This window comes from Symphalangus syndactylus, chromosome 14 (assembly GCF_028878055.3).
Source record: "Symphalangus syndactylus isolate Jambi chromosome 14, NHGRI_mSymSyn1-v2.1_pri, whole genome shotgun sequence".
Lineage (NCBI taxonomy): Eukaryota > Metazoa > Chordata > Mammalia > Primates > Hylobatidae > Symphalangus > Symphalangus syndactylus.
In genome coordinates, this window is record NC_072436.2 from 66,316,769 (window position 1) to 66,344,499 (window position 27,731).

General features: G+C 50.6%; 1 protein-coding gene across 1 annotated transcript; it reads left to right on the forward strand.

Moving 5' to 3' along the window:
• The first annotated feature begins 364 nt into the window (after positions 1-364).
• Positions 365-27,731, forward strand: ALKBH5 (alkB homolog 5, RNA demethylase). Its single transcript, XM_055241615.2, has 4 exons — positions 365-2,687; positions 12,517-12,597; positions 24,546-24,701; positions 25,956-27,731. Exons 1-4 carry the CDS (start codon positions 1,918-1,920, stop codon positions 26,131-26,133), a joined length of 1,185 nt encoding a protein of 394 aa, XP_055097590.1. The 5' UTR covers positions 365-1,917; the 3' UTR covers positions 26,134-27,731.

Sequence of the window (27,731 nt, forward strand, 5' to 3'; positions counted from 1 at the left end):
GTGGCGGAAACAGCCTGGGCAAAGGCCAGGAGGTGAGACACAGTATGTTTGTAGACCTGGCTTACAGCATGAGGACCCGGCTGGGGCCCAGTGTACATGGAAACAGAGGAGAGGAGGAGCCAAGGCCAGAAGAGTCTTGAAGAAAAGCTTTGAGCGCCAAATAAAGCAGGGGAACTTTATCCTGGGGAGACATGGGAGATTTTCCAGCAGATCCCCCGCCCCCCATTTGTTGGAGCCCTCCAGTGCATCCTGCACGGCCACGCCTTTTTGTTTTGTTTTGGAGCTCTCTCGCCCAGGCCGGAGTGCAGTGGCGCCACCTCGGCTCTCTGCAGCCTCAATCCCCTGGGCTCAAGGGGATCCTCCCACCTCAGCCTTCTGAGTAGCTAGGACCATAGGCGCGCGCCACCACGCCCAGTTCATTTTTTAAAATTTTATTGTAGAGATGGGGTTGCCATGTTGGCCAGGCTGGTCTCAAACTCCTGGGCTCAAGTGATCCGCCCGCCTTGGCCTCGCAAAGTGCTGGGATTACAGGCGTGAGGCCCCGCGCCCGGCAACGCCTTTGCTGACTGCTTCAAAACTTTTTTGAATTGACTGTAGGCATTATCTATAGCTTAGCCTTAGCCTTGCGCCCGTTCGTTTCCTGGAGTTTTCTTCCACCGTCCCCGTAGGAGGTGCCTCCACGCCCATCTCCAGCACCAAGGAGGCTCGACGCCAACCGCAGCGCGCCCCCGCGCTCGCCGTCACCGGGACGTGACTCGTGAAACGTCCGCTCTGGGCGGCGGCGGCGGCAGCCGCGGCAGGCTGGTTTGTACCCCGACAACGCAGCCGGACGTTCCTATCTGGGTTCAGAGCTGGGGCCGGGTGCTGCCGGTCCCGCACTTTGAGAAGTTTTCGCCGGTTTCAGAAGTTTCCTTAGGCATCCTAAGGGCTTTCCTCAGGGGGAGTCTCCATTCAGGCACTTATTTAGCCACCCATTTCTCCTTTAGGGGTCCTCGCTGCTCGCCCAGCCGCTAATTAAGTGACGGACGCAGTAGCCAAGGAGACTGCCTGATTGACACGCATGATTACCAACCGACTTCCGGAAACTCCAGTCAGGGCCTGACGGCGCGTGGCCCACGGCCCAATTAAAGAAGTGGAAGCGCCAAAGGGGGAGGTAACGGAGCGGCCTAGGTTGTGGCGGTTCCCTGGTGATTGCGCGCTGGGGTTGAGGCGTCTGCGGGTATTCGGACGATGCCGTGACGCGGCATGGCGACACTGTTGACAATATGAGCGCACCCCTGTAGAGGGAGCCCTTCGGTCCTGGAGGCGGCGCGGCGTGAAGACAGGTTGCTATTTGAGAGCGTTCCCTTGAAGCCCCTCAGAGAGTGGGGGAGGGGCGGCGGACGGCGAGCGGTCCCTGTCTGCGCTTGCGCCGGCGCCTCTGCCGACCCGGCCTGCACGCACGCGCATGCCCGTAGCGCGCGGAGCCGCGGTGGCCGGCAGCACTGCGCGTGCGCGGTGAGGAGCCCGCTAAGGAGCGGCTTGCTGGCGGACGTTGGGCTGGCGGCCCGTGACGTCGTGAGGAGAGCTTTAAAGTGCGGGCCGGGCCGGGCGTCCAAGGGTCTGGTCGCGAGTCGAGCCGCGTCTCCGCAGCAGCCCTCCGCGGCATGAGGCGCTGCCGGCGCCCCTGCCCCGCGGGACGTGGAGAAGGTGGAGGAGGAAGAAGCCCCGTTGTCGCCACCATTGCATGACCCGCCGCTCCTGAGGCCCTACACCACGCCCGGACCCTCGACGCCCCCCGCCGGGTCCCCCACTCACGCATGGGGGTTCGGCGCTAAGGACACCCCTCCCTCCGGGGGCCTCGGGGCGCGTCCCCTTAGAGCCATGCCCGGCTGCCCCGCCCGCCCCGGAGGACCCTAGAGCAGCGTCGCGGGGGCCATGGCGGCCGCCAGCGGCTACACGGACCTGCGTGAGAAGCTCAAGTCCATGACGTCCCGGGACAACTATAAGGCGGGCAGCCGGGAGGCCGCCGCTGCTGCCGCAGCCGCGGTAGCCGCCGCAGCCGCAGCCGCCGCTGCCGCCGAACCTTACCCTGTGTCCGGGGCCAAGCGCAAGTATCAGGAGGACTCGGACCCCGAGCGCAGCGACTATGAGGAGCAGCAGCTGCAGAAGGAGGAGGAGGCGCGCAAGGTGAAGAGCGGCATCCGCCAGATGCGCCTCTTCAGCCAGGACGAGTGCGCCAAGATCGAGGCCCGCATTGACGAGGTGGTGTCCCGCGCTGAGAAGGGCCTGTACAACGAGCATACGGTGGACCGGGCCCCACTGCGCAACAAGTACTTCTTCGGCGAAGGCTACACTTACGGCGCCCAGCTGCAGAAGCGCGGGCCCGGCCAGGAGCGCCTCTACCCGCCGGGCGACGTGGACGAGATCCCCGAGTGGGTGCACCAGCTGGTGATCCAAAAGCTGGTGGAGCACCGCGTCATCCCCGAGGGCTTCGTTAACAGCGCCGTCATCAACGACTACCAGCCCGGCGGCTGCATCGTGTCTCACGTGGACCCCATCCACATCTTCGAGCGCCCCATCGTGTCCGTGTCCTTCTTTAGCGACTCTGCGCTGTGCTTCGGCTGCAAGTTCCAGTTCAAGCCTATTCGGGTGTCGGAACCAGTGCTTTCCCTGCCGGTGCGCAGGGGAAGCGTGACTGTGCTCAGGTAACCCACCCGGGTGGAGGGGGCGGCCCTGCGCCTGCTGCCTTAGCTACCCACCCTGCCCCAGAAAGCAGCAGCCCGTAGGAGTCCGCGTTTTTTACAGTTCTGACCAGTTCTTCTGTTTGTAGGTTGTAGGGAGCGAGAGAAGGGTTCTGTGTTTAAGATACCTATAACAAGAAAATAGGGAACCGATGTGGAAATCCTGTCCCCGAAGGCAGGTTTGACGGGATCACTGACTTGACTGAGAATTCATCGAAAGCCATCTTTTCAGAAGGCTGTTCCCTTTGATTTTTTTTTTTTCCCCACCACCCATTTCTTAGCATAAGTCCCTTTGTGATTTTTCAGTTTTCCGTTCTGGCCTTCCATTTACAAATCTATGCTTTAAAAATGTTTTTTGAATTTATCTTAAAAGTCTTTCTTGTTCTGCCATTTTTGGATTCCTTAACAGAGAAAGTAGTCACAGGCAAAGGCCCCAGAGATTATTTAATTGAAGCACATTCTCCATTCCCAGGAGGGGGAGTGACTTCCCTGGAGTTGAACAGATTAGTGGTTGGGCCAGGAATACAGAGCAGCACACTCTTAAAATTATTCCCTCCTGGCTGCGGAAGAGCCCATCAGTTCTTTGTAAGAACGTGTTACCTGTAGTCAGGACTGAATACAACAGAATACAGCTGGTCTCTTCACCGGCCTTAGAGTTGCGTGAGCAGCAGAACTTAGGCTTTTGGCCTATATTCGGTTCCCAGATCCTGCTGAGAATTAGCTCAGTGCCCTGGCCCCCAGAGGAGATTGCCAGTGGGAACACCTTTGCTGTTTACGTGAAGTGAAAATTTATTTGGAAGCTGCCTCCTTCCAGTCCTGAGGAAGGTAAACCTAGTAATGTAATTCAGTAATCCCCAAAACCTCTTAGGTCTAGACCGCAGCTGTTCTCAGAGCAGCATGGTTGACCACCACCAAATACAAGATGAGGACACACTGGGCTTTTGTCGTGAGCAGCCCAGGTTCTGAAGTGAGTCAGTAGGGCCAAAGTCATGAGGAGAAGCAGGGTCCCTCGAGCCCTCTTCATATTATGAGAGCAGGTCATCTGTTTCATTTGAGTCGAACAGCTGAGGCTGCTTCCATGTTGGGGATGGCAGCAGAGCCTTGTGATGTCCAGGACCTCCTGATGGGAAAGTCTGGGAAGTCAGTAGTAGCAGAAGCGATACTTTGGCTCCTTAGGCATCTGAAACTTAGAGGACAGCCTACCTGTCAGGTGCCTTCTTATCATGGGCTTCTGAGCTTCTCAGATGTCCATGGCGCTCCTAGATGGATGTCTTGGCAAAATGCTTTAAGATGGGATTTCCAGGACACACTCTCCCAGGGTGCTCGCTGTGTAAGGCAGGTTGGGGTCTGACCCCATTGACGGGTTCTCAGTACTAAAATTACCTCACATAAGGACCATTTGGTCTCTTAGTGGGCTATTAATTTTCTGCGTAGTCATTGGCCCTCAGGGTGGTTGTCAGGAGGTCTAGTAGTGGTCTGGTGCTTAATGAGGGGATCACAAGGCATTTTTTTGGTTTTGGAACTACTCCTCTCCTTAACACATGTCCACCCTGTATTTAAGAACAGAAGTTTCGAGTTCTTAGTACGCAGGTCTGTTAGTGATCAGCAACAGGATTGCATCATCAGGAAAATTCTCTTCATCTTTTCCTCAGAATAGTAAAGTCCTAAAGCTTTCCCAGTCCCTGTCAACCCTTTCTGGATTCAGACTTGGCTGTGGAGTTAGTGTGGGAGGCTCAGCCATGTCCTGAAAAGTGCTGCCCCAGGCTTTGAATCCAGCTTTTCTCTCATTTGCTTTGGGATCTTGTAGGCGTTCTCTGAGCTGGCTTTCCCATCTGTAAGTGGGGATGATGCCAACTTCCGAAGCCTATTAGAATTAAATGTGGTGATTTGTTGTCTAAGATAGGGCCTGGCATGGGGTAGGTACTTAAATGGGTGCTTGCTTTCATATATAACCACTCAGTGATCCCGTGCTCTCTCACTGGGGAAGGAACTAGGGATTTGGTGGAGCCCGAAACATGACAGTTTCCCTTCATGTAGTTCAAGCCCCATGGAGGCCTCAGACAGGAGGGTAAGTTATAGCCCAAGAAGGTAACTTCAGAAGCACACTGAAGGGGGACGTCTTTTCCACTTTAGAGTGTTGGAAGTTTAGGGGAGGAAATGAACTGGAATGTGAAAAGTGACTAGGAATGAGCCAAGCAGAGAAAGGTGTAGAAAGACACAACAGCAGTGTCTTTGGCTGCAGTAGCAGGAGTAGCCATAGGTAAGAGGAGGTAGATGTTGATGGGAGGCAGGTGGAGTTCATTAGTAGAGACTGTGGTTGCGGATGCTCTGGTGAACTCTAGATCAGGGCTTCTCAACAGTGCCATTGTTATTCAGGGCTCGATAATGCTTCATTGTTGGGGCTGTTCGTGCATTGTAGACTGTTTAGCAGCATTCCTGGCTTCTGTCTTCTAGGTGCCAATAGTGTTTTTTATGACAACCAGGAAGTGTCCAGACACTGGCAAATGCCGAGGCAGGGGAAGTACAGAATCCTTAGTTGAGAGTCACTGCTGTAGGGTCTGGACCATTTCACTAATTAAATCTTCTTGCACCTGCTAACTTAGCTTACCTGGTATGCAGGTGGGTGAACACCTGCCTATTAGTAGTGCCCCTCATCAAATCCTGCATATAAACTGGTAAGAAGTGGTGCTTTCTCTTGTCCTGGTACAGATCCTAGCCCAGAGGTGATGAGCAGTTAAAGCTGCAGATTGGAAGGGAGGGGCTGGTGAAAACAGTGGTGCGGTGCAGATGGGGAGGGATTCTAGTAGTAGGCATCTTAGTCAGACTTCAGTTGGTGATGGTGGCAATGGTGTCTGTACTCCTCCAAGACCGCATGGCAAGAATACAATTTTATATTTAATAGTGATCAGCATGGATGTTGGTGCGTCACAAACATTGACTGAGCAGTGTCTAAACCTGGGCATTTAGAGCAAGGCCTCACAGAATCTTCTGGAAGTGCTTCAAACTCCTTTCCAAACCTAGTTGTCAGTTGTTTTTTGTAACCTTCCCATGTTAGGCTTGGGTGGATCCCCTCTTAAGGCTGTTCTTTAGGGAAATATTTTTTATCTTCATATCACTTTATCTGTCATTCATTCTCCTATTCCCTGTTGGCTGCATGGGGCAGATTAAAACAGACTCCGATTGGACTAATTAGAATAATTACTTCAAGGCTAATTGCTTACTTGCTGCTATCTTTAATCACTGCTACATGGTCCATGGTGTGGTGGCCACATGCCCAGAGACCCAGGCCTAGGCCAGCCGTCTGGAAATGACTGTGTATCACCCAGGCACTGGTCATGCACTGGTGAGCCCAGCCTGTGACTCTTCCAGTTAACAGTTGGTGTTGGGTGGAGTGGGCACCCCTGTCAGTTCTGGGATAGTCTGATCTTGTTCAGCTGGTTGAAAGCAAAATTTAGCTTTCTGGCTTAAAATAGTTGGGAAAGTAGGGCAGATAGGTCCTGGGCCACATCTCTTGTGTGGACTCTTCTGATTTCACTGGAGGGGGAGGAACCACAGGATGAAGTCAGGGCTGTGCACAGTCAGGAGGAGCTCTGGGCCAGGGAGGTTGGCTGCCCTTGCTGCTGCCAAAGCCTGACAAGGCAGAGGGCAGTAAAAGAAAGGAAGCTAACAGGGAACCATGGTGTTAATCAAGAAGCTCAGAGCAAGCAGAGAATAAATAGGCCATAAAAATTTCAGAGCTGGCCAGGCTCAGTGGCTCACGCCTGTAATCCAAGCACTTTGGGAGGCCAAGGTGGACGGATCATGAGGTCAGGAGTTTGAGACCAACCTGGCCAACATGGTAAAACCCCATCTCTACTAAAAATGCAAAAATTAGCCGGGCGTGGTAATGGGCACCTCTAATCCCAGCTACTCAGGAGGCTGAGGCAGGAGAATCACTTGAACCTGGGATGTGGAGGTTGCAGTGAGCCGAGATCGAGCCCTTGCACTCCAGCCTGTGCAGTAGAGTGAGACTCCATCTCAAAAAAAAAAATTTCAAGGCGGGCACGGTGGCTCACACCTGTAATCCCAGCACTTTGGGAGGCCAAGGCGGGCAGATCACGAGGTCAGGACATCGAGACCATCCTGGCCAGCACAGTGAAACCCTGTCTCTACTAAAAATACAAAAACAAAATTAGCTGGGTGTGGTGGCGAGCGCCTGTAGTGCCCGCTACTTGGGATGCTGAGGCGGCAGAATGGCATGAACCCGGGAGGCGGAGCTTGCAGTGAGCCAAGATCATGCCACTAAACTCCAGCCTGGCAGCTTGGGCGACAGAGCGAGACTCCGTCTCAAAAAAGAAAAAGAAAATTCAGAGCTGGCTGGCCAGTTGGTGGATAGCCTTCACTGATACAGTGCTAGCTCTCTGGGGGATATAGGTTCATCTTTGCAAATCTCTTTCATGGACCTAGTGGGTGTACATGTGCCCTTTGGTGAGGCCAGCAAGGCCCCCTGGACAGGCTTGTTATCAGGAAACACAGATGGGCTTTTCTTCATACTGCCTCCACAACAAAATCCAGAAAGTTTGACGGCAGACTTGATTGGAGTTACAGCACCACCATTTTAACTCTTTGACTTCGGGCAAATTAATCTTTTTGAGGCCTCAGTTTTCCTCATCTGCAAAACCAGTCTAATGATGCTATAGAGTTGTTATAGAAAGTTGAATCTTTGTCATCTACTGAATGCTTGAAATTTAGCTAAAAGTGTCTCAGGAGATGGGCTACCTTCTGTGTTTAGTACTGTCTATCTTGGTGTGTACAGAATTGGGACTTGGCAGGTTGACCTTCACTCTGGATTCAGAAAGCCCCAGGATTTCTTATAAAGTTAGGCTATATGTCGTCTTGGAGGTTTGGGTCTGGTAAATAATTGAGCCTGAGCTCACAATCCTGCCCCTGGGTCCAGGTGGCTGGTCTGCTGCCCCCAAAAGCCTGACCTTCTTGGTCCTGTGGGTCTGTCAGTAAGGCAGGCAGCCATAGCCGGAGAGAGACAGTCACCAGGCTGGGATCTTGGCCAGTCCCTCCATCTCTGGTTCATCCTGGCCTAGGCAGGGCATGGAGTAGATGGAAAATGGTGGCCATCTTGGAAATGTGTCATAACAACTCAGTTTCCAAGACTGTCCCCTAGAGGAGAGATGTACAGTCCTGCATAGTCCCTTTAAAGAGTTTTTCAGGGCCGGGTGCGGTGGCTCATGCCTGTAATCCCAGCACTTTGGGAGGCCAAGGCGGGTGGATCACGTGAGGTCAGGAATTCAAGACAAGAATGGCCAAGATGATGAAACCCCGTCTCTACTAAAAATACAAAAATTAGCCGGGCATGGTGGCGGGTGCCTGTAATCCCAGCTACTCGGGAGGCTGAGGCAGAGAATTGCTTGAACCCAGGAGGTAAAGGTTGCAGTGAGCCGAGATTGTGCCACTGCATTCCAGCCTAGGCAACGGAGTGAGACTCTGTCACAAAAAAAAAAAAAAAAAATTTTCAGACACCTCGTTTAATTTGCACCTAATCTTCTGAGGAGGGGCTTGCTGTGATCTTTGTTTTTCAGAGGCAGAAACAGGTTCTAAGTGGTAAAATAGTTCAGCTCAACACACATTTCATTTAGTGTCCACTGTGCAGAAATGAGTAAGGCCTTTGAAGAGCTTTGTCTTGAAGACACAACTTCCACAAGGCCAGATGGAATAGCAAAGAGGCATGAGAGGGTGTGGTTGAGCAGTGTGGGGGGAACCCAGCCTGAGGAGTCAGGGAAAGGCCGCCAGAAGAGGAGATAGACATGTCAGCTCCTTCGAGAGTCACTGAGGTATAGGACTAGTGGGTGACATTTGCAACATACTGGTCAGTGCTGCTGGGGCTGGGGCTGGGGCTGGGGGCTCAGCCCAGGCAGGGAGCAGGCAAGCCAGACAGCATAAGGTTATTTCCTCCTCTTCTTTCTCTGTGAAAACAAAAAAGCAGGAGGTCTTGGAACTTTTCATGCCAGCAGTAGGGCTGGACCCAAGGGCATACTAAGTTGCAAGCTGGCCGACTGAGACTTTCAGACAATTTATCTTGTAGCAAGTAGGTTCCTTAATAGTAAATAATGCCCTGTGGTCTCTGCTCGACACTTTGTGAGATTGGCCAGGAGAGCTTCCCTTAATCAGGACTTTGAGCTCATGTTGCCAGAGCAGCCGGATATTCTGAGGAAGGGGTCAGTGGGCTGTGTCATAGCTCCTAGGAAGTTCTAGAAGACCAGTATTAATGAGCCTTCCAGGTTGGGTCAATGCCAAAGTCATTTTTGTGGTCCTGTGCAGCCCTACCTCCACACTAGTTCTTCCAAGGCCTGGGCTCCGTGGCAGGAACCTGACATGGCTTATTGTTTGTTCTAGAGCCCTTTGAGGGATGGGGTCAGGGAGCATGCGGGCAGTCAAGCTTTGACAAACGTCTGGATTTGCTCCAGAGCTGCATTAAGAAAAGTGGTTCCTTGTTGGAGATGGGAAGTCAGGGCCCTTGGCTATGCATGTAGCCAAGTCAAACAGATTGATAACACTTGTCAGTGGCAGGGAAGGTTGCCTATAGCCAGCACTGCAGATTCAGGACTTAGGAATGTGCCTCTGGGGCCGAGCATAGTGGCTCACGCTTGTAATCCCAGCACTTTGGGAGGCCGAGGTGTGTGGTCAGGAGATCGAGACCAGCCTGGCCAACATGGGGAAACAGTCTTCACTAAACATACAGAAATTAGCTGGGTGTGGTGTGCACGCCTGTAGTCCCGGTTACTTGGGGGTCTGAGGCAGGAGAATCGCTTGAACCTGGGAGGTGGAGGTTACAGCGAGCCAAGATCGTGCCACTGCACTCCAGCCTGGGCAACAGAGTGAGACTCTGTCTTAAAAAAAAAAAAAAAAAAAAGTGCCTTTGAGACCTTTGACAGCTCTTTGGGAAAGTCCTGTGTGTCCTACTGTGGGACAGTCTTGAAGTCTAGACCCCCATTCCCCCAGTGTGGAATGATAAAAGCATGGGATGAGCACTAGAGTTCCTCGCTCTGGAAATGGGGCCCAGGAGGCCCCCACTACTGGCAGATCCCTGCAGGGGGAGCCGAGACCATGTCTCTTTGGCAGACGCTGAATCCAGGACTCTGGCTTGCCCCAGGATAGTCCAGGGCCCTCTGACTTTTGTCAGAGTGCTTAGTAAAGATTGTAGGGTGTCAGGCACCCTGCATTATCTGACTTAATTCTCGCAATACCCCTGCAGGTAGGCTTCTCACCACCCCTTTCCAGGAGTGTCAGCCATGTAGTCATATGATGCTGTTGTTCTGACTGGAAGGGAGGAGGCCCTGTCCCCCTTTGTAAAATCTTGTAATCTTAGTAGCAGCAAAAGAATAGCTAAATCATAAACCATAACAAAATGAATACCCAAGAACCTACTGTTCTCCTTATTACAGATGAAGAAACTGTACAGGTTTTTAGGTTCAGCATGTGATTTAACAAAGGTCACATTTGAACCCAGGTCTCTTCAACTCCCTGATTCTTGTGTGATACTTCTCATTGTGGGCTGATGGGTATTAATAGGTATTATTTGAGAGAAGGTTCTTTGGTCAGTGCTCAAACAAAGTCAGTGGGTTCTTTTGCTGTAGTAATTCTCATGTGCTTTAAATATATTAATGCTTTTTGAAACTCTAATCAGTATTTTACAAATTGATTTCACTGTGAACATTTGTCCACTGTCTCTCTTTTTCTTTTTTTGAGACGGAGTCTCACTCTGTCACCCAGGCGGGAGTGCAGTGGCACTATCTCGGCTCATGGCAACCTCCACCTCCCAGGTTTAGCGATTCTCCTGCGTCAGCCTCCATGGTAGCTGGAATTACAGGCACCTGCCATCATGCCTGGCTTATTTTTGTATTTTTGTAGAGACGGGATTTCACCACGTTGGCCAGACTGGTCACAAACTCCTAACCTCAGGCAACATGCCCACCTCGGCCTCCCAAAGTGCTGGGATTACAGGCGTGAGCCATTGTGCCCATCCTGTCTACTGTCTCTTATGGGACTGGTGTTCATGGAGAAAATTTTGAAAAATTCTTGTCTGGGAGCAGCTTGAGGGAGAAGGTGGAATCTATAAAATAAAGGTTTGGGCCGGGCGCGGTGGCTCACACCTGTGATCCCAGCACTTTGGGAGGCCGAGGCTGGCGGATCACGAGGTCAGGAGTTCAAGACCAGCCTGACCAACATAGTGAAACCCCATCTCTACTGAAAATAACAAATATTAGACAGGCGTGGTGGGGCGCACCTGTAGTTCCAGCTACTCGGGAGGCTGAGGCAGGAGAATCGCTTGAACTCGGTAGGCAGAGGTTGCAGTGAGCCGAGATTGTGCCACTGCACTCCAGCCTGGGTGACAGAGCGAGACTCTGTCTCAAAAAAAAAAAAAAAAAAAAAAAAATTAAATAAAATAAAGGTTTGTTCTGTCCCCAGCATGAGCTCAAATCAGAGGTGCCTCCTTAAGGCTGAGCCTGAAGCAGTCTGGCATTTTATCTCTTGTTGGCTCTTTCATCCAGTTATTAGAGCCGAGGTTTGGCCAGCCTGGCCATCTTGAGGGGTCCTTCCCAGGCCTGCAGTGTTTTTAATAGTTAAGTTTGTGTCTGTACAACTAGCCTTTGAGAAGGGAGCTGATCAGCAGCCATGAGAGAAGGGTTTGTGGTGCAGGGCCAGGTAGGGAAACTAAGCCATACTTGTCCTACTAGGCCTGTGGCTGAGTTTCTGGGTGTGTAGAACTGCTGCAGCTCAGTAGAGTAACTTGGAGTGGAAGTGTCTTGTGGCTGCCGTGCTTCCAGTGATAGCATGTGAGGGATATAGGAAGCTCAGAGCTTGCTTCCAGAGTTTCAAATTGGAATGACGCTAGCTGAGAAGAGGACAGTCATCTACCCACATTAGTTGGTCTCTGAGTGGTTTTAAAAGTCATGTAACTTGTTGAAAATAAACATATCTGAGTATGATCCTTTTTTGGGGGGGCTAGGGGGGTGGGTGGTGGGGACGGAGTCTTGCTCTGTTGCCCAGGTGCAGTGGGCGTGATCTTGGCTCACTGCAACCTCTGCCTCTTGGGTTCAAGTGATTCTCCTGCCTCAGCCTCCCGAGTAGCTGGGATTACAGGCGCCTGCCACCATGCCTGGCTAATTTTTGTATTTTTAGTAGAGACGGGGTTTCGCCATGTTGGCCAGGCTGGTCTCGAACTCCTGACTTCAAGTGATTCGCCCACCTCGGCCTCCCAAAGTGCTAGGGTTACAGGCATGAGCCATCACGCCCAGTCGGAAATTCTTAAAATATTCAAACACAACTGTCTTCAAAATTTTGGATCCCCCAAAATGGAGACTTCATGTAGACATTCTATTTTGGAATGAGGCAGTCCTAGCTCTCCCTGGTGACTCAGTGCTATCAGTGGCTGCCTTGGCTTTCTCTACCTGCTAAATGGACGGAGAATGAGGAGGAGCTGCAGCGTACTCTCTGGAGTGCCCTTTTAAAAAAGGGTTCCTGGCCTGTTCAGGGATAGTCTTGCTTCGGTCCTCTGCCTTAAGTGGCCAAGGGGTCTCCTTTGTGTCATACCAGGTTTTTCCTTGAGTATTATAGTCTCTTGGCAAAAGCATCCTGGAGCTTAATATGATATTCCCTTCCATGTAGATCCTTGAAACTCTCAAGTAATGGGTAGAGAGCAGCCATAAGACCTAGGCCACGTTCCTGTCCTGTTATATCCCCCAGGAACTTTGGTTGTCTGTCTACTCTTCATGGTCACATGTTCTGTGTTTCTTTTCAGTGGATATGCTGCTGATGAAATCACTCACTGCATACGGCCTCAGGACATCAAGGAGCGCCGAGCAGTCATCATCCTCAGGAAGTAAGTGCCCTGATGTCTGACCTTCTGCCTCACCTGCAGGCCTGTCTGGAGATGTAGCTCTGGGTCCACTTAGAACCCAGCTCCTATGTATCAGTGGCATGGCAGAGTGGAGAGCAGAACTGTTAAGTTCTCTTTTTATTTGAATCCTGTGAGGATAAGGTTGTTTTGTCATTTTATCAGAAAATCAAGTTCTCTATTTAGGGAGTTTAGGACTGAGCAAAAGCATATACTCCCAGTATTTGTGGGTATAATCTTGAGACAAGATTTGGGCAATGTTCTTCCAAACCTCACCCCACCCCTTAGCCTGTATTCCTCACCTCCTTGGTTCTTATTTGTCACACGTACTCTTGGTGATGATTTTTAGACTGTGCCTTTAGCAGCCTGCTTTAAAAATGCCTAGGTTTTCACTGCTGGGAGGAATAGAGGGAGTGAAGAGAGGAGACAAGGATGGGAGGTTAGGATGTAGTATTCAGCAGAATCATGGCTTGTGGCTCTTCTCTGAGGAGGGAATCAGGGATGTGCTAATTAACATCAACAAACCTGGCTTCATCAGTATTTATTTCTTACACGGGGTGAGTGGAAGAAGCCATAGCCTCACAGACATTGGATCAAGACAAGCCTGCCCCACTGCCCACGCATCTTGCTCAGTCTGGAATGCAGTGGTGCCATCATAGCTCACTGCATCCTCAAAGTCCTGGACTCAAGCTCTCTTCCTGCTTCAGCCTCCCCAATAGCTGGGAATAGAGGCATGTGCCACCATACCTGGTTCAAGCCTACCTTTCGAATAGAGTCCCAGAGAAGATAGGTGATTGCCCAGAGTCATAGAAGTCAGTGAGCAGAGCAAAACAAGCACGTAAACTTAGGCTTGACCCGTATAACTTGCTGTCTTTCTTCTTCTTCCTTCCTTCTTTTATTAAACTTTATTTTTTAGAATAGTTTTAGATTTATAGACAATTGTGATAGTACAGAGTTCTCATGTACTCTGCATCCCATTTCCCCTATTTGCTAATTTTTTATTGGTATGACTAAAGTCCATACTTTATTTAGATTTCCTTAGGTTTTTCCTAATGTCCTTTTTCTGTCCCAAGATCATCCTACATTACATTTAGTCGACATATCATCTTAGACTCCTCTTGGCTGTAACAGTTTCTCAGACTTTGTCTTATTCCTTTTTTTTTTTTTTTTGATACAGGGTCTCACTGTGGCCTAGGCTGGAATGCAGTGGCACCATCTTGGCTCACTGCAACCTCTGCCTCCCAGGTTCAAGTGATGTCGTGTCTCAGCCTCCTGAGTAGCTGAGACTATAGGCGTGTGCCACAACACCCAGCTAACTTTTTTTATTTTTTCGTACAGACGAGGTTTCCCCCATGTTGGCCAAGCTGGTCTCTAACTTCCAACCTCAAGTGGTTCACCTGCCTTGGGCCTCCCAAAGTGCTGGGATTACAGGTGTGAGCCACCGCACCTGGCCTGCCTTATTGATGATATTGACTGGTTAGGTATTGTATAGAAAATATCTCAATTAGAATTTGACTGATGTTTTTATGGTAAAGTGTATGCCATTTTTACTGCATACCAAGAATATATACTGTCAGTGTAACTTAACAATATTGATATTGATCACCTGGCCGATGCACTGTCAGGTTTTCCACTGTAAAATTACTGTTTTTCCTTGTCCATACTGTACCCTTAGGAAGGAAGTCACCATGCATGCCCACAGTTAAAGAGTGTGGGAGTTAGCACCATCTCCTTGAGGGGGGGGGGCGTGCAGGTGAATTATTTAGAATTCTTCTGCAGGGGAGATTGGTCTACTCTCCCTCATTTATTCAATCATTTATTTATATAAGTATAATTTTTATATAAGTATGGACTCCTGGGAATTTATTTTATGCTCAAATTGTTCCAGTTTTGGTCATTGGGAATTTTTTCTGGCTCATCAACTTTAGTCAGTAAACAATAACTTTGGCATCCTGGTCCTTTGGGCCCATAACTCCAGAATAATGTAGTGGTGAAGTCTCTTTGGTATGGCTTTGCCACTTTGTCAAGTCAAAACTTTTAGTCTGTTTTAACTATAGTAGATGGGTATGATCCATACCTGTGGGACAGTCCTATGGTACAGGCAGAGCAGTGAACACGTGGGAGCTCCAGAAACTTGGGTCAACTTGGTGGTGTTGGCAGCCTCTCTTTTCTAGCCTAAGACTATTCCCAGAATTTGTCAGAGGAAAGGAAGGGTTTTTATCTGCCTTCTACTTTATTTTTCTGTGATTACCAGCACAGGCAAGAATTCAGAAACAATGGAGTCCAGAGTGTAGCACTCTTCCAGTCTCTCCTCCACAGTCATTTCTTCTCAGGCTGTACCTGGTACCTCCAACTGCAGCCAGGGATGGGTGGCCTGCCCAGGCCAGGAACCTGGAGAGGAACTTCTAATGTTATATAGAACCAGAGCAGTAACTTCCCAAGTGTTCCTCTCATCTTCCCATAATAGCTTATTTTGGGGAAATCTTAGCTGGATGTGCAGGTGGTAGTGGCCATAGCTGGACTGTCAGTCTTCTAGCTGCTACTTTTTTATTGAATGGTGACTCCCATACCTGGCCACCCAGTCCAGCTGAGTCAGATGCTCCTCAGCACAGCTAGGAGTCTGCACCGTTAATCAGCTCCCTGGGAAGCTTTTTAGCCAGCTGGGCCCCTGCCAGTGGCCTGACCTTGGGAATGGCTGTTATTGGGTGACTGAGGCACTTCTACCTTCTGACTTGAGTGGGCCCAGGAACCATTCACAGACTGGGCTGGAGGGCAGAAGCATAGAGCTTTGGTGTAAGGGGCCTGGAGAAGAGTGGGAGGATGTCCCAGCTTCCCCAGGTAGCTGAGCTGGAGAAGTGCACAGCTGTGGGGAACTCTAAAGTATCTGCAGCTCCTATTATGGTTCATGGATTTGTGCCTGGACTCTTGTGGCAGTGTGGCCTCCATTGGGAATACCTTCTCATCTAACATGTTCATCCTCTGATTCATATCCCAACTCCCCAAATAAACCTACATGATAACCAACTCCTCAGATAACCTAGTCATTCTTCATCGTTCAGATTGACCATTTTGACATGCAGAAATCATCATATAAAAAGCCCTTTAGCTTTTTAGCATCACCTAAAGCATTTTCAGCACACATGCAGACACATACACACACCCCTGTTTGGACTGTCACAGCTCATACGCTTGCCATTGTGAATTTTCAAATCTGCATTCTGCAGGAGTAAGGAGATCCCTGTTCATCTGGGGCCTAGCATGAGCTGCAGCCCAGAGGAGGCATCAACTAGTGTGGAGAACAATTCAGGCCAGTGAGGAGCAGCTCCAGAGTAGCTACATGGGCTTGTCTTGGGAAAGGACGGATTGTGACAAGTTTAAAAGGGGGAGCATCTTGGCCCAGGCATTGCCCGGAGATAAGTATGATGTGGCCTTGGAAGGTACCTGGCTGGTTTGATGTCTTCTGGTGAGGTTGTGTTACAGTGGGTAGAATCTGGGCGTTGAGCCTGGCCCTGATTATGGTAGAGGAGTTAGAGCCGGTCCTGCCTTCTCATAAGTTCAGATAAAGATTGCACAGGCTGCTGGTGGAGACCCTGGGAGCTCTGTCACCAGCTCAGGTCAGTCAGAGCTGGAAAGGTCTTTCTAAGGGCCTCATGGAAGGAAATGGGTGGGCGGCTGCCAAATGCTTTCTGGTTGGATAGAATGCAGCTTCTGTGGACATGGGTGGTGCCAAGTCTTCGTGCACATGTGCCCTTGTTTCTCACGGGGAGGCTGGAAGTGACCTTTTAAGGGTCTCCCCGGAGTGGACTCCTCAGACTGTCCTTTGTTGTTATAATGTTTGGGGTCACAACTTAGCCAGTAAATGGCTGAGTGAGACCTGGAACCTGGGTCTTGTGGTTTCTTGGTGGTTTGCACGGTGGAATACCCCAAGTCCCGCCCTTTCCCCCAGTGTGTCATTGGGATTGATGCTTTGAGTTAGGAAACTGGAGCTCAGATATAGAAGGGCTTTCTTGCCTCTGCTGTGCAAGTAGAGAGTTGTGCTGATTGGGGAGAATGTTATGAGTATGTAGGGGGCATTCTACAGAGAGTGGGGTGAGGCAGCAGCTACAGGCTAGTCAGCTCTTTGAGGTGCCTCAGCACCCCCGAACTTCCCTGAATGTTGCTGTCTCCCAGCCGACCGAGGGCAAGCTGCCCCAACATGCAAGTCTTTTCTCTGTAATCATTGGTAACCCTGGAAGGGGAGGCTGGACCTAACCTTACTGGAGGTGTGGTTAAAGTTCTGAATTACTAGTTAGATAACGAAGAGGCTAACAAACTTCTGGGGTATAATGATTCATCTGTGAGGGGAGTCTTCCAGTTTTTCCATGATTCCCTAGTGCTACTGCACTAGTGCACTCTGTGCTTCTGCTCCTGGTAGGCCTTGCTAGCTACCCTGTGCCAAGCATCCACATATTAACCCTGAAACTAGAAGGTGTGAACTCTGTTTGGAAAGGGGCTCAGATAGGAAGTGAGCTGCCTCAGGTCATCTTGCTAGTTGGAATGACCTTTGAGCAGGGATTTCTGACTTGAGGGAAACATCAAGTATCTACTATGTACAAGGCACTTGAGGTGGGCACCACAGGAAATCTAGTGCCCCCTTGGTGTTTCACATGTAATGAGTTTGCACTTTGCATGCCATTCCAACACAAAGCAGAGTGAACACTGGTGTAAAAGCACAGGGTATTCTCTGGGAGCCCTGCAAAAAAAACCCCAAAAACCCAGGCCGGGTGTGGTGGCTCACACCTGTAATCCCAGCACTTTAGGAAGGCGAGGCAGTTGGATCACCTGAGGTCAGGAGTTCAAGACCAGCCTGACTAACATGATGAAAATACTAAAAATACAAGAATTAGCTGGGCATAGTGGCAGGTGTCTGTGATCCCAGCTGCTCGGGAGGCTGAGGCAGGACAACTGCTTGAACCCGGGAGGCGGAGGTTGCAGTGAGCCGAGATTGCACCATTGCACTCCAGCCTGGGAGACAGAGTGAGACTCCATCTCAAAAAAAAAAAAAAAAAAAAATTTTTTTTTAAATTACATCCAGCTTTGCGGGAGGAAGGGTAAAGGCGAGCTTGGTAGATCTGGCCCCTGAGCTAGAAATTGCTGGCCAGGCAGAAATGGTAAGCTCAAAGGCCAGGAGGCAGGGAAATATAGGGGACTTCTGTAGATGAGGAATGAAAGAGGGAAGGAGGCCTTAGGTCAACATTTGATTCTCAAGAGATGGCTTATGGGTCTTTGGGGCCTTTAGTTGGTGACTAGGGCGCCCAATCCCTTGGTTTCTAGGAGGCCCTCAGGATTGCACTGTGAGACTTGTATTCTTGAGATGGTACTCTCCAGTTAACCAGATAAAGTGGCACAAAGCAGTATATATAGCCCATTTATTTGCTTTTGGTCAAGTGGAACTCAGCTCAGAGTGGTCTGAAGCTGGGAAATGCAGCTGGAGATCCCTTTGCCAAGTGGTAACCTAAGCTGGTGTATGCTAGGCTCTGTGCTAGTGCCTGGAATGGGGTTTGTGTGGGTTCCTACTCTCTTTTGTCCTTTGGGAAAAGGCAGACATTTAGCATCTCAACAGGAACTGGTCAAAGAAGGCTTTCCAGATAAGTGCCACCTGAAGGTAGTCAAGGATGCTTGGGCCTTAGCCAGCATAGAATGAGGCTCAGGGGCAAAGATGGTTCAGTCAGAAGAGATGCTCTTTACGGAGGCTTGGAGTCCAGGAACTCTGTTCTGGAACACAGAATAGATAAGGAGTGGAGGGCTTGATACACTGGCCTAAGACAGAAAAAACTTCACGCTGTGCAGAGAAATGTTAAGGGCGCTGGGGAGCCATGGAAGCACGTGAGCAGTGGGGTGAGGGATTTGCATGTGAGAGATTGTAGGAAGCGGAGCTCAATAGCTTACTTGGTCATTAGATCCACAGAGTTTGAGGAGTCAGGAGACCCTCCATGAGAGCAGAGCAATGTGAATATAAGGCTGAGTGGATGGATGAGCAGTGGGAGGAAGTGGAGGTCTCATTCTGGACCTCGTTCCTCAGCAGTGGGGTGAGGGGTGGCTAGCTCTCGGTTTCTCTGACCAGGGCTTCGTCTTGCTTTCTCCATGATTTGTGTCTCCTGTGGTTAGATTTAGCTCACATTTGTTCCCTGGTTCAGTAAGTCTGTGTCCACGTGCATACACCCTGCCCTTTTGGCAGCCTGACTGTTGTGATGTGTCTGTGGCCTGCCTAAGGAATATGGGTACAATGGGATCACCGGGGAGGTGACAGACTTGGGCTTCTGTCCTAGCTCTGCCACTCCTCTCCAAATGCAATCTTATCTGCACCTGTAAATTGGGCAGTTGTGGTTAAACTTGTGAATGCTAGGTGGTCTTCTAAGCTCTTCCTGGCTGGGTGTGGTGGCCCGCACTTGTAATCCCAGCACTTTGGGAGGCCAAGGTGGGTGGATCGCCTGAGCTTGGGAGTTTGAGACCACCCTGGGCAACATGGTGAAACCCCATCTCTACTAAAATACAAAAAATTAGCCGGGCGTGGTAGCATGCATCTGTGGTCCCAGCTACTTGGGAGGCTGAGGCACGAGAATCACTTGAGCCTGGGAGGCAGAGGTTGCAGTGAGCCAAGATTGCACCACTGCACTCCAGCTTGGGCTACAGAGTGAGACTCCATCTCAGATTGATGGATGGATGGATGGATGGATGGATGGATGGATGGATGGATGGATTGACTGATTGATTGATTGATTTAAAAAACTGGGTGTGGTGGCATGTACCTGTAGTCCGAGCTACTCACGAGCCTGAGGCAGGAGAAATAATAAATAAATAAATAAATAAATAAATAAATAAAACCAAGTGTGGTGGCATGTACCTGTAGTCCGAGCTACTCGCGAGCCTGAGGCAGGATGATCACTTGAGCCCAGGAGGTCAAGGCTGCAGTGAGCTGTAATCCCACCAGTGCACTCCAGGCTGGGTGATAGTGAGACCTTGTTTCAAAGAAAGTAATTAATTGGCCGGGCGCGGTGGTTCACGCCTGTAATCCCAGCACTTTAGGAGGCTGAGGCGGGCGGATCATGAGGTCAGGAGATCGAGACCATCCTGGCTAACACGGTGAAACCCCGTCTCTACTAAAAATACAAAAAAAATCAGCCGGGCATGGTGGCAGGCGCCTGTCATTGCAGCTACTCGGAGGCTGAGGCAGGAGAATGGCACGAACCTGGGAGGCGGAGGTTGCAGTGAGCCGAGATCGCGCCACAGCACCCCAGCCTGGGCGACAGAGAGAGACTCCAACTCAAAAAAAAAAAAAAACAGAGAGAAGCCTGATGTTGGCAGGAGGCTGGTGGAAGATGGGTGGGGAGAGTCCCGTGAGGGGAGTGGGTACTATTGCAGGAGAGCCAGCAAGGTACAGACCTGAGCTTTGTGGGAGTCTGATTCTCAAAGGTGCTGGAGCTTAGACCTTAGCTCTAGGGATCCAGGTTACTAAATAGGAAAGAGGGTGCTTGGACAGGCCCACAACACTGGTCTTTGCCTCGCTTTGTTGGAAAGCCAAGCTTCTAGCACAAGGATGCCTGGTAAAGGTGGAGCCAGAAGTTGGAGAGTAGTTGGTAGCTGGCTGGGGACTGCCCTCGTTCCAGGGTCATTGTGGCCTGAGTGCGGTCTGGTTTACCATCTTCCCAGAAATGGTGGTGCTGCCACCTGCATGCACAGTGTTCTCTTGCACTGAGGAGGGCCCACCTGCACTTTATTTTTTAATTAAAAAAAAAAAAAAATTAGGGCCGGGCACGGTGGCTCACGCCTGTAATCCCAGCACTTTGGGAGGCCGAGGCAGGTGGATCACGAGGTCAAGAGATCAAGACCATCGTGGCCAACATAGTGAAACCCTGTCCCTACTAAAAATACAAAAATTAGCCTGGCATGGTGGCGTGCACCTGTAGTCCCAGCTACTCGTGAGGCTGAGGCAGGAGAATTGCCTGAACCTGGGAGGTGGAGGTGCAGTGAGCTGAGATTGTGCCGCTGCACTCCAGCCTGGAGACAGAGCAAGATTGTCTTTAAAAAAAAAAATTTAAATAGGGACGAGGTCTTACTTTGTTACCCAGGTTGGTCTGAAACTCCTGGCTTTTAAGTAATCCTCCTACCTTGGCCTCCCAAAGTGCTGGGATTACAGGTGTGAGCCACTGTGCCTGGCCCCACCTGTGATTTAGAGGCCATCACAGGGTAGTAGGTAGTAGCTTTGTGACTCAAGGTAGTGATTTGCTCTGGGATTTAGCTTTGCTCTCCAATCCCTGCAGGGAGAATAATTCACCCCAGCAGCTTCTCTGGAGGACCTAGGATAGGATCAACTCCCTCCCTTCCCTTCGGTTCACACTTTAGTGCTACAGCCATCCTTTGTTGTGACCTCCCTTGTCCCTGCTTTGTCCTGACACTGTAGGTGGCCGCTCTAGGTATCACAGTCAACCCCCACCTCACATGCCCGAGGTGCTTTGCTCTGACCTTTGAATACTGACTGATCTGTAAGGCAGGTCTTCATTCCTGTTGCCACCTGAGGAGGCCTGGGTCCAGACCTTACTGCTAGAACTGAGCCTCCTGAATCCAGATTTGTGACTGTCTCTGCTAAACCCCGAGGACCTGGCCTGCACAATGAGAGTTGGTTGTCTTTTAACGGGGGCATGTTCTGAAGTTAAGCTACTGGTGGGCACTGGGCTTGGAGTCAAGCTCTAGCCTGGCATCCTGCAGCTTACTGAATTTTTGGAAGTGTGGGGAGGGCAGGAGCTTCTCCAGCTGTTATGAGATGTACTTAAAATAGTCCTAGGGGATGTGTCAAGAGCTCTCATCTTGGTGGCTCTGCTTTTCTCCTACCATCCATCATTCACCCGAAGAAACAACTCCAGAGTGCCCCCACTAGGGCTTCACTGGGGCTTTTGGGGCACACAGGGGCCTTCCTTCCCTGAACATGGGCTCCCTGGCACCTATAGGGTCTTAGCTTTATGGGTACCAGAGGAGGGACTTTCTTCAATGAGGCCCTTAGAGTCCTTTAAGTCAAGTATAACTGCTAACATTGTATTTAGTCTGATCTCTGCCACCTGGACCTCTCAACTTGGTGACACAAGGCCTGGTAAAGAAAAGGTCATTGGGCCAGGCTTGGTGGCTCACGCCTGTAATTCCAGCACTTTGGGAAGTCAGGACGGGCAGATCACCTGAGGTCGGGAGTTCAAGACCAGCCTGACCAACATGGAGAAACCCTGTCTCTACTAAAAATACAAAAGTAGCTAGGCGTGGGGGCGCATGCCTGTAATCCCAGCTATTCGGGAGGCTGAGGCAGAAAAGTCGCTTGAACGCGGGAGGCGGAGGTTGCAGTGAGCCAAGATTGCGCCACTGCACTCCAGCCTGGGCGACAGAGCCAGACTCCGTCTCAAAAAAAAAGATCGTGCCATTGCACTCCACCCTGGACAACAAGAGTAAAACTCTGTCTAAAAAAAAAAAAAGAAAGAAAAGGTAATTGGGCCAGGCGTGGTGGCTCACGCCCATAATCCTAACACTTTGGGAGGCTGAGATGGGCAGATCATTTGAGCCCCAGTGTTTGAGACCAGTCTGGCTAACATGGTGAAATGCTGTCTCTACTGAAAATATAAAAATTAGCCGAGTGTGGCAGCGGGTACCTATAATCTCAGCTGCTTGGGAGGTTGAGGTGGGAGGATCGATTGAAGTTGCAATGAGCCAAGATCCCGCCACTGCACTCCGGCCTGGGAGACAGAATGAGCCCCTGTCTCAAAAAATAATAATAATAAAAATAAAAAGCTCATCTGGAGCCGGGCTTGGTGGCTCATACCTGTCATCTCAACACTTTGGGAGGCTGAGGTGGGAGGATCCCTTAGAAGAGTTAGAGACCAGCCTAGGCAAAATGGTGGTATCCTGTCTCTCCAAAAAAAAAAAAAACATTAGCCGGGCATGGTGGCGCAGTCCTAGCTTCTTGGGAGGCTTGGGCAGGAGGATCCCTTAAGCCTAGGAGTTCAAGGCTGCAGTGAGTTGTGATCATACCACTGCCCTCCAGACTGGGTGACAGAGCAAAACACGATCTCTCTTTAAAAAAAAAAAAAAAAAAAGAATGATTCTATTCTATTTCACATCCTCATCTCTGGTAGTTGCCCAGTACCACCTCTACCCAGAGAATCCCAGCCTTGAAGGAGGCAACTTGCCTTCGATTCCTTAGACCCTCAGCGCAAAGAAGCCTTAGAGCCAGTCACATTTCTGTCTTTTGCTCAGATGGGGAAACTGAGACCCGAGGAAGGATGGTGACTAGCCTGGATTCTGAGTGACAGTGCCAAGACTAGATCTTCCTCATGTTGATGTTAGGTTCTGCATCCATGAGTCTGGAGGAGTCCAGAGTGGAGCCTAAGACTGGAGAGCCACTCACTGCAGCTGGGCCCTTCTGGCATCCCCCTCTACAAGGCCAACCCAAAGGGATGCGGATGCCTGTCCTACCTGCCTACCCACCAGTTTGGGCCTGAGGCATCAGAACATTGGTTCCCAGCTGGGAGGAAGGAGATACCCCTGCTGCCTTTAGGAGAGAGATTTCCTACCCATGTTCAGAGTAACTCTTGCCTGTCAGGCTTGAAGTCTCACTTTGGCTTCAAACTGTCCCCCGTGACTTGCAGGATGCATGACTTACTGCCTTTCTGATCCTTCCCATCTGTGTACAGTAGGCCAACCAGTGGAATGTGGGGAGGCAGCCATGGGGAATGGGGGAAACTGAGGACCAGATGCAGTTGTTACCAAGGATGCCAAGCAGCCTAGCCCAAGGCAGTTCTTGGATTTCCCTCCTGCTTACTTTTCCCCAGCATCCTCTAGTATCCTTAGAGTCCTGTTCTGACTGCAGCCCCTACTCCTTCGGAACTAAGTTACTACTTTGTGTCTAGCAGACCCTGGAAAAGGTGCCTTCAGGGTCTCTGCTAGCTGTGTCCTATCACTTCCCACCCAGTCTATTACATGAGTCCTTCTGCCCTTTGCTCCCACCTGCCTGACTTGGAAGCCTTCTCTATACCACACAAGGAGCCTGAGGGCTTCTTTGAGGTTTTCCAGGCCAGCTCCCTGGAGGCTTCATAAAGGTTAACAAGTTAATGGCCTCACTCAATGAGAGAGTGCAGGAGAAGGTGGGAGTTAGGGCCACCTTCATAAAGGACTTGGATCACTGCCCTGAGTTACCTCTACCCAGCTTCTCCATCCCCCTCTTCCTCATCTGTATTTGTGTGCCTTCCCTTTACTAGGCAGTGTATTCCTTGAATCCTATACCTATACCTGCTGCTTGGTGGGGACTGTGCCTTCAAAAAGCTCTCTGGCCTCTACCTTGTCAGCATCCTGAAATGAGCAGAAACTGCCAGGTGACTGCTCATGGTTGTGGAGTGGGCCTGGGTTCCCTACCCTGGCTCTGCCACTCAGTCTCAGCATCCCTGTCTGTACAGTGAGAAGATGGGGTAGCTCTGGCTCTCTTTCTCTCCAGCCCATCTACAGGCCTGGACCAGGGATCCTTCCTGTGTTGGGACCCACCAGTGGGGCCATTGGTCCTCTGGCAAATGAAATAGATGGCCCCAGAGAACCTGTGGGTCCAAGTGGAGTGAGGTGAGGCTGCTTCGTTCAGCTGAGAGCGAGCCCTGGGATCTTGCACCTAGGGTAGCTCAGCCTGTCATTGGGAGTTTCCAAACAGAAGTGTTCCCATTCCTTACTCCTAAACGTGGACTTGAGGAGGGTCTTTGAAAGTCAGCTAGACCAATCTCTAGTTGAACCTCAAGGAGAGTGAGGTACAGAGCAGAGACTGCTGGCTTCCAGGTCCAGCTGGCTCCCACTTGGCCTGGCCGGAGAATTGGTCTGATGGTGCCCACACCTTCACCGAAGGCCCTTTGGTGACCCCATGCATGTTTCCTTTGCAGGACAAGATTAGATGCACCCCGGTTGGAAACAAAGTCCCTGAGCAGCTCCGTGTTACCACCCAGCTATGCTTCAGATCGCCTGTCAGGAAACAACAGGGACCCTGCTCTGAAACCCAAGCGGTCCCACCGCAAGGCAGACCCCGATGCTGCCCACAGGTACTCAGCTTAGGACCCTCAGCAAAGGCTGGCAAAGGCCTGGCTGCAGGGTGAGAAGGGTGGAGAAGCCTGGGGTAGGCTGTTTAGGAGCCTTGGCTTGCTCACCCTTTCAAAACCTTATGTCTGGTTCCTCTGGGTTGGTGGCATTGGTGACATTCCCACCTAACCCTAGCCAACTGCCTGTACACCCAGAGAGAAGGGGTCAGGCAGAGACTGTAACAAATGGCAATATCATGGCTTTCCCATGACTTCCTTGTTTAGTCTCACCCAGACAGACGCCCTTGTGGAATTATACTTAGATGTCAGGAGGGAATCTTGGGACTTGGATAATAGTGAACCAGGGACTTATTTCAAAAAAGGTTGGATAAAAGGAATTTGCGGAGATAATTTTTTTAAAGGAAAAAAAATGTTTTGGCCGGGCACAGTGGCTCACGCCTGTAATCCCAGTACTTTGGGAGGCCAAGGCAGGCAGATCACGAGGTCAGGAGATTGAGACCGTCCTGGCTAACACGGTGAAACCCCGTCTCTACCAAAAAATACAAAAAATTACCTGGGCGTGGTGGCGGGCGCCTGTAGTCCCAGCTCCTCAGGAGGCTGAGGCAGGAGAATGGCCTGAACCTGGGAGGCGGAGCTGGCAGTGAGCCAAGATGGCACCACTGCACTCCAGCCTGTGCGACAGAGCAAGACTCTGTCTCAGAAAAAAAAAAAAAATTGTATTTTAAGTGTTGGGGAAGGTTTCCAAGGAAGTAATGTTTAAGTTGATTCCAGAAGGATAAGGAAGACATGGAAGAGCATTCTAGGCAGGAAATACTATATGAACTAAACCCTGAGACACAAAAGAGGTTTGTGGTTTCAGGGGGTAATGGGGTTGGTAAGTGGAGAAGGGGGTGTTGGGAGGCCCAAGAGAGAGAAAGTGGGTAGAGCTGGGAAGTAAAGGTAGATGGCAGAACCATGCAGAGTCTTGATGCTGTGGTAGGGAAGACCTCTGTCCAGCAGCCCTGGCAATGTCCCAGGGTACCAGACTCCAAGCCAGGCAGACTCCACAGGGTAATTGGGAAATGTCCCAAAGACTGGGGTGGTCACTGGCACTTAGTGGGCAAGAACCTCCGATACCGGGGCCTCTGCCGGGACTACCCTTCATTGAGGACCACTGAGCTGAAGTGACCCATCCCAAGGATGAGACGAGGTACAGCGGTAAAGCCAGGCCCCTCCTGCCAGCCTCTCAGATAACGCCCTACTTCCCTTTCCTTGCAGGCCACGGATCCTGGAGATGGACAAGGAAGAGAACCGGCGCTCGGTGCTGCTGCCCACACACCGGCGGAGGGGTAGCTTCAGCTCTGAGAACTACTGGCGCAAGTCCTACGAGTCCTCAGAGGACTGCTCCGAGGCAGCAGGCAGCCCTGCCCGAAAGGTGAAGATGCGGCGGCACTGAGTCTGCTCGCCGCCCTCCTGGGAACTCTGGCTCATCGTTACGTAGTTGCCCCTCCTTTTGTTTTGAGGGTTTTGTTTTTGTTTATTGGGGGGTTTTTTTTGTTGGGTTTTTTTTTGTTTTTTTTTTTGTTTGTTTGTTTTTGATTCTATATATATTTTTCCTTGGTTTTGTTGCCTGTTAAGGCTGAAGAATAGAATTGGCCAGGACCTAGGTTCTCATATTCTTGGTATTCCTCCTGGATGGAAAGGCTGTTGGCATCAATAGGGGACAGAGGCTGATGCTGGAGTGGCCAGTAGAGGTGGTGGAGCAGAGCAGCCATCTTTTAAGTGGGGCTGTATCAGGCTGGGTTTATTTAAAAGCAACAAAATGTTTTGGTTAAGAAAATTATTTTACTTTCAGTGTAAATCTTCGCAGTGTTCTAAACAAAGTTCAGTCTTCTGCTCGCCCCTTTCGTCCACTGATGTCTGCACTTGGTTGAGGTCTCCTGGAGCCTCACAGGCTCTACATGGGGGCTGCCGTTCTCCACTTCTCACCTGCCATCCACACCCTGCAAGCTCATGCAAACACCCTTTCTTCCTCCTGCGGCAGAGTTGTTCAGATTGCCTGGGAAGGGGCTTAAACAGTGCCAGCCCCTGCCATCCCAAAGCTATTGTTAAGCCCCCCAGGCGTCCTCCACCCACACCCACTAGCCTGCCCGGTCCACAGTTCCTTGGGCTGCTGAGGGGCTAGTGCAGTGGTCCTGACCTCTCTTATCAAGAGCACACTTCTTTGCTGGTTGCTCCTTTTGAGCATATGCGTGTGATTATTTGGAACAGTTAGACTTGCCACGTTGGGTCAGTTTTAGAAATTGTTTCTAGCTAGAGGGACTGGTGTCCTTCCAAGTCTAGCATTTGGGGTATGGAAAATTGTTGTGGTGTATGGTAGGGCTTTTGTTTTCTTTTGTTTGGAGTTTTTTTTCCCCCTTTAGTCTCCTGGCTTTTTCCTTTCCCTTCCCTTCTCCATTGGCCAGCTTGGGCCTCATCCTCATGTCATCCTTCTAGGAAGGCGCCTGCCCCCTCTTGTCTGCCGGCAGCATGCATCCAAGGCCAGAGCTCAGGCCTGCAGACTGGGCTGGTGCCTCCTCCGCTTCAGGGTATAGGAGTTGGTGAAGGGGCTTTCAAAAAATAATAATAAAGAAAAAAAGGTAAAGTCTTTGGTAGCTTGTATTCACTCAGATCCTGGAAGGCAGCAAGGTTTTGTGGATCTAGATTCATTAGGAATGTCTTCTTGTCAGCCAGGCCAGGACCCGGGCTTGCCAAGAGCAGAGGCCCTCCCAGCAACCACGATACCACCACTTTGGGGGCTTTGTGTGCAGAGGTCCGGGTCTGAGACCTCATAGGCTGCAGAAATCTGGGGCAGCCACCATCAAGAAGCCCCTCTCAGGGGCCAGAACTCCTTTGCCAGCGTGGATTTCTCAAGTCAAGACTGCATAATTAAAGCAGTTGCAGTTTTATTTTTTTTACAGCTTTTTTCCCAAAAATGATTTGTAGTTGTGTGTGCAGCACTTTGCCCTGATATGTGTGCTCTACAATAAAAACCAAATCTAATATATTTTGAAA